Source organism: Adiantum capillus-veneris, chromosome 7 (assembly GCF_014529385.1).
Source record: "Adiantum capillus-veneris isolate H3 chromosome 7, ASM1452938v2, whole genome shotgun sequence".
Classification (NCBI taxonomy): Eukaryota; Viridiplantae; Streptophyta; class Polypodiopsida; order Polypodiales; family Pteridaceae; genus Adiantum; species Adiantum capillus-veneris.
The window spans coordinates 112,210,961-112,217,788 of NC_140937.1; the positions used below are offsets into that span (position 1 = coordinate 112,210,961).

At 41.6% G+C, this 6,828-nt stretch overlaps 1 protein-coding gene across 1 annotated transcript; it reads left to right on the forward strand.

The window, feature by feature from the left end:
• Positions 1 to 4,309: 4,309 nt before the first annotated feature.
• LOC147454440 (uncharacterized) lies at positions 4,310 to 5,407 on the forward strand. Its single transcript, XM_086517338.1, has one exon. The coding sequence runs from the start codon at positions 4,402 to 4,404 to the stop codon at positions 5,215 to 5,217; it is 816 nt and encodes a 271-aa protein (XP_086373464.1). The 5' UTR covers positions 4,310 to 4,401; the 3' UTR covers positions 5,218 to 5,407.
• Positions 5,408 to 6,828: the final 1,421 nt, after the last annotated feature.

A 6,828-nucleotide genomic window follows, 5' to 3' on the forward strand; every position in this document is an offset into this window, starting at 1 on the left:
TCCAAAAAAAACCTGTGACTGCTTTCCATCCTCGATTCTTATCCTTGTATGCCAATTGAGCCTAAGAGGCAACACATGTTGAACACTATGTCTACAAATATCGTAAAATCCAGTGCTAATGTCTGGTATGTGGATTCTGGTGCATCGAATCACATGACCAGTCATGGGGAATGGTTTAAGGAAATGCAGACCTTACAAAGTCATGGTCATGTAGCAACTGGAGATGATACTGCACATCCCATTATGCATACAAAAAATGTGCCATTGTCTATGACAAATGGTAAAGTGTAGTACTTGGTTGATGTATTGCATGTACATAATAGTACAAAGAATTTGGTTTCTATTGGAAAAATGGTTGAGCACGATTTGCACTTCAATTTCAACTCCGATGGTCTATTTGTCGAAGATCATAAGAAGAATAGAAGGCTGATTGCACAAGGAAAGAAAGTGGGCAGAATGTTTACTTTGGACATAAATGTGCCCGAGGTGAATGCTACCAAGTTTGCATAGGGCGCAGGACTTATTGCACATATTGAGATTTGACACAAGCGTATTGGTCATGTTAATTTGCAAAGCTGAAATGTTGCAAACTAAAGAGATGGTTACAAGGTTGCCAACGTTTAAAGTTGCTAAAATGAAGAAATCCTATAAAGCGTGTTAGTTTAGAAAGCAGGCAAAAGCATCTTTTCCTCTTGAGAAGCATGTAAGGAGGAATGAATTAGGCTTATTAGTGCATACATATGTTTGGGGTTCGACAAAGACTACATCTATGGGTGGATGCATATATTATGTAAGCTTCGTTGATGACCATACAAGGAAGGTATGGGTCTACTTCAAGAAGCAAAAAAGAGAGGTGTTTATGTACTTTCAGAGTTTTAAGGTTATGGCTAAAAAAAAGAATGGGAAACAATAAAGTGTTTGAGTTAGAAGGAGGGGGAGAATACCTCTCCAATGAATTCAATGGTTTTTAAATAATGCATGGAATTTAGAGACAAGTTTTGCGCAGGTATACTCTACAACAAAATGGTGTTGCTAAGCGGAAGAATAGGCACATTGTAGATGTTGCTAGAGCATTGATGAATGAAAGAAATATGGCTCATTTTTATTGGGCTGATACTGTTGCTACAATTGTGTACATTATGAACATGACCCCTACTACTGTAGTGCATGATATGACAACGAAGGAGAAGTTTTGTGGTGAGAAACCAAATGTATCAAATTTTAAAGGGTTTGGATGTATTGCTTATGTGCATGTGCCGGATGAGCTAAGAAGTAAGCGAATAAAGTGAGGGTCAGGAAGGATGTTGTTTTGATGAAATGGCGAGTTGGCATGCTGATGTAAAAGTTGATTTGTGGGTTGATGTAAAAGAGAATGTGGTTGTAAAAAATACAAGTGTGCAATCATAAGTCTTGAGTGGGCCACAAGGGACACCTGTGCAGTTCATGGCAAGAATCCGTGGAGTGGAAGGCTACACAAAAGAGTGACTCCTACTAACTCTTCAAATGAATCAAGGAAAGGGAAGGAAAAAATTGATAATGCCCCTAAGTTGCCAAATTTGAGTGCTGAGCATGATGATGGAAATATTAGTGGTTCTCGCAACGTTTAGATGAGGAGTTTATTTTTCATCTTCAAACTCCATCACTTTTCTTTCTTCTATGCTTGGTCTTTGACTTCTTGAGATTTTTTTGTCTCTCCTTTGCTAAATACATTCTTTCTAGCATGTCAAATATGAGAGAATATTGATGATACTTTCTCATTCTGCAACCATTTATCTAGTTAGAAATTACCTGTCCCTCTAATGTTGCGAGTTGGACAGCTCCACTTGGTGATATATCATTGATCACAAAGGGATCATTACCTTGCTTTTTAAGTTTCTTGGAATGTTGTTTCAGGGTATAGGCTAATACGTAGTCACCCTTCTAAAATTCCTTTTTTTAATGAAAATTGTGGGATTCCTCATTTCATCGGGGTTTGAAATATTTGATGCAGATTATTCATTGTATGTGCGCAAGAATGATGCATGAATTGTGGTTATATGCATATATGTGCATGATTTGACTGTTGGAGGAGATAATTTGGCTGAAGTAGAGGGTGTCAAACTCTACTTATGGGGGAATTTGAAATGAATATTTGGGAGACTTGTGATATTTCTTGGGCATTGAAATGTATGGATTCCACAAAGGTAATATGCTTTGAATATGTTGAAAAAGTATGATATGGATGATTGTAAGCAAGTTGTAATGCCATTAAATCATAATTTGGAGTTGGGGAATGATGTAGGTCAAGTGCTTGAGAATGATACTATGTACAGGAAGATAATGGGCAGCTTGATCTAATTGACTATCTCACGCCTAAACTTGAGCTACACAGTTGGATTGGTGAGTCCGTTTATGTAGTCTCCCAGGAAACCACACTTGGATGTGGTGAGGTGCGCTTTGCACTATGTGAGTGCTACTTCAGATTATGCACTCTTTTATAGGACTGATGTGGAGTTAGTAGCTCTATGGATACATAGATGCAAATTGGGATGGTAGTACATACGATCACGTGTCTACCAACAGATTCATGTTCTCACTTGGGAGTGCTGCTATCACATGGAGCACCAAGAAGAAACCTATGGTTTCTCTTTTGAGTACAAAGGAAAAGTAGTGGGGTGATGCAGCTGCAACATGTGAGGTAGCATGGTTAGGCTTTCTACGTCATGACTTTTGAGTACAGATAGAAAGGCCGATTGCTGTCTACTATGACAACCTTAGTAGGGCAATAGACGAGCCGGTTATCGACATCTTCACGAAGGCCCTAGAGCGTAGAAGTTATGACAATTTTGAGCAATACTAGGCATACGATAGATGGCATTGAACTTAAGGGGGAGTATTGAGATGTCAAGCTCAACATGTACATCTCCTGGATGACTACCACCGACAATCATTCACTGGTGTACTTTGGTGGAGACACATATCTTTGCCAATGATAGTACAACTATACTACACCAAGTTGGTCTACCGAGTCGGAGTGATGGCACACTTATCTACTCACCTCCTCGAGGGGTTCACTATGTGATCATGTTAATGTATAACGTGCATTCAAAAGGAGGGGTTATAAAATGAAAAAAAAATAGGCAATTTAACAGAGATACATTAAAATAAGGGATTTTTATATTTAATTTTGGAAAAAAATCCTAGAATGGGATCATTTTATTCATTTAAACATGTTAAAAGAGGGGTTTTTAAATACCCCGTGAACGCACGTTATACAGGGGGGTACTGAACAATGAACCCCCCAAGCTCACCTCACTCACTAGCGATTTACACTAGACTGTTGTACTAGTTTTTGCTTTATATTGTACTTCCCCTTAACTTTCGGAACCTGCACTAGGGTCTGAGCTGCTACCTCTGCAATTTTGCACAGCTTTTTAAGAGGGTTGTGAGCTGCTCTATCTAGCCATGGAGTTTGGGCTTGCATGGGCAAAGAAGACCCATCCTCTTGATTGGCAAGAGAAGTGTTATCAAGGAAAAATCATATCATTTAATGCATGAAAAAGGTTGTTTAAGTGTGTCTTTGAAGGTGATTCCATTGCCTACATGCTATGGTGGGAGTCGTTGAGAATGTATCTCATTCCAATTATAGATGCAAGCGTGGATATGCCTCGCCAGTTCATTGCAAATGAGATTGCAGATGTGGATGATGAGTTCACTTTGTGAGTCACTTTGGTAGAGTTTTTGGCATCACAAAAGAGAGATTCTCTCAATGTAAGGTCAAATGTACTGCCAAATGTGGACATGCCACTTGCATTTGATGCAGTGAAATGCCTTTTGAGAATGCTCCTATGATGCATGTGATGGTGGATCCTATGGAGGATGCATTGAACTATGATGTTGTGGAGATACATGACAAATCTATGGCTATGGATGTTTTGGGTGTGTCTCCAATTGCTCATCGTGCAATTAGCTAGTGACGGTCAACGCGGGTTATCAAGAAAAAGCAAGATTGACTCCCAACCATCAATGTTGGTTTAATTCGCAATCAATGGTTGCGATTGAGCCAAACGGCTTAATGCCCTTGCCTCGTTTTAGAAAAGAGTAAAGAATAAACTAATATAAAAAAGTTGAGCAGGGTATTTTGGTGAATGCTGGTCACCAGCTCACGTCCGGCATCGTGCCCGCACGGCGAGCGCACTACCGACAGCGAGCTGGTCATCGTCGAGTGGAGTATTGGTGGCTGACCAGCTACACGGCCGGGGAATTCTCGGATGCAGGTCAAAGGTGGCGGGGCTTATAAAGCTGATTAAGGGAGGCCTGCTCAATCTTGCGAAGAGCAGCTCCAGCTGGCTGGTAGGACGTACTGGCAGCAGCTGCTCTGCGACCTTCTAACCCCCTCACTAACTAGCTACTTCAATAGATATGGCTCTTCTGCGGCATCCCTTTCTCCTCCTGCTGGCCCTCGTGGCCTCCGCCTTCCTTAGCGTCCAGGCCAGCTACTACCCACCGGAGGAGAGCAGCTACTACCCCAAGAAGAAGGAGGAGGACGACTACACAAAGCCGCCTGCTGTGCCCTACTACAAGAAGCCCTCCCCTTCCCCGGCCTATTATGACCCCAAACCCTACTATTACTACAAGCCCAAGCCCAAACCCAAGCCCTACTACTACAAGCCCAAACCCAAATCCTACTACTACAAGCCCAAGCCCAAACCCTACTATTATTCCAAGCCCAAGCCATACTACTACAAGCCAAAGCCAAAGCCCGTCTACTACAAGCCCAAGCGCAAGCCCTACTACAAGCCTGCCTACTACAAGCCCGACCCCGTCTACTACAAGCCCAAGCCGCACTACTACTACAAGCCCAAGCCCTACTACTACTACAAGCGCAAGCCCATTTACAAGCCTCCCTACTACACCCCCTCTCCCATTTACAAGTCCCCCCCTCCACCTACCTACTACACTCCCTCTCCCGTCTACAAGTCCCCTCCTCCCCCCACATATTATGAGCCCTCCCCAATCTACAAGTCTCCCCCACCCCCCACCTACTATGAGCCCTCCCCCATCTACAAGTCTCCCCCACCCCCAACCTACTACGAGCCCTCACCCATCTACAAGTCCCCTCCACCACCCACCTATGAGCCTTCTTCAACCTATACCTCCCCCCCTCCCCCTATTGTCTATGACCCTCCTTACACTTCACCTTCTCCCGTCTACTCTCCACCTCCCCCATCTTACTAAGATAAGTAGCACTAGCATCCCTAATACACGCCATTGAAAACACCAGCCCAACAAAATGTGGAGGATGCCTAACTCATAGTTGCCCTTATTTGAAATTAATAGACAAAAACCATTCCATTGATTCTTTTTGTGTATCAAGTTTTCCTTCTCATTTTTTCTTAGTGTGTGTGTAGACGCTTGTTGGTCCTTGTGCAAATCCCAAGATCCTAAAATTTCAATACCCAAGTATGCCTACCAACATCTAATTTGAATGCTCTACTTTGGTGATCTCTTTCATAAGCGTGTGAATACATTTTTATAACGTTGATGCATGTGAGCATATGAGTGGCATTTCATACAGAGAGTGATAGTAGCTTAATCTCTTTGAATCTGAGTAGACAATTATGCTCTACCTTTGCTACTCTCTAAAAAACTCTTCTAAAATGTTTGCTATTTTATAAGAGCCATTAGGATAAAGTTGCTCAATAAGCAAAAAATATGAGCCTCTATTGCTTGTTAGTTTAGCAATAAACAAACAGTGATCAAGAATTAAATAAAAAAGATTATCTTTTCCTTCTAGTATGTTAGCATGGTTTAGGAAAAATCTGAATTAATCAAAATCTCGAAGAGATTCTCTTTATCCTTAAAGGAAGAGAGAAGCCACCTTGAGCCTCACTGACGATTGGTTCCCATGCTGGTAGTCTCTCTCTCTCTCTCTCTCTCTCTCTCTCTCTCTCTCTCTCTCTCTCTCTCTCTCTCTCGGGTTGCATGACAAATGTGGCCTAGCTTGTAGAGTTTTATCAAGCTCATCTATGGCCTCTCTCTCTCTCTCTATCTGTGTGTGTGTAGTCTTCTTCATCTCTCTCTTTGCAGTCAAGGTCACACACCCTTATAATCTCCATTCTCTTTTAGGCAATTACGAAGAGATTGGGGAGGGAGGAGGGGATCCCATGTCTTGAAGCTGGGGTTTCCCTGTGGGGGCACATCACGACCAAGTAGCACCTCTTCTATGTTGTTGGCTGTAGTAAGCTATAGGGAAAAGGGCATGCAAATGTTGAAGGGGCAGAGGGGAGTGGATGATAGATGACATGGGTTTTTTCTTTTGGGGGGGGGGGGGAGAGGGTATCTCGATAATGCATTACTTTTTGAAAAAAATCTGCCAGTATGGAGGCATATAATTTCTTTATGGTTTAATTTATCAATGTTGCAGCTACCAGGTCATTGCAAAACATCTCCAATTTGAGAGTTCTTTGAGGGTGGGTCATGACCTATAAAATATATACCTTGCATACTTTCTTATTTTTTTGAAGAAACTATTAATTTTTTTTTTAATTTCATTTTTTTGTATTAGGAATGTCATCATCAGAAGAAATATAGTGGTGGATGGCTTACATTTTTTTGGCTTTACCAATGCGCACGCGCGCGCGCGCGCACACACACACATATGTATATAATATATTCTATTATTCAACCACTTTGATAATAGTATGTAGGTGTAGTCACTCTACAAGTCAAGTGATGCATGTTCTAACATTCTTTTGTTTGCCAATCATGTGTGCAACTCCTTGAAGATAGAATGATTTTTTTGACATTGCTCTTTAAAAATGCTTTTATCACTTTATACATAGACCC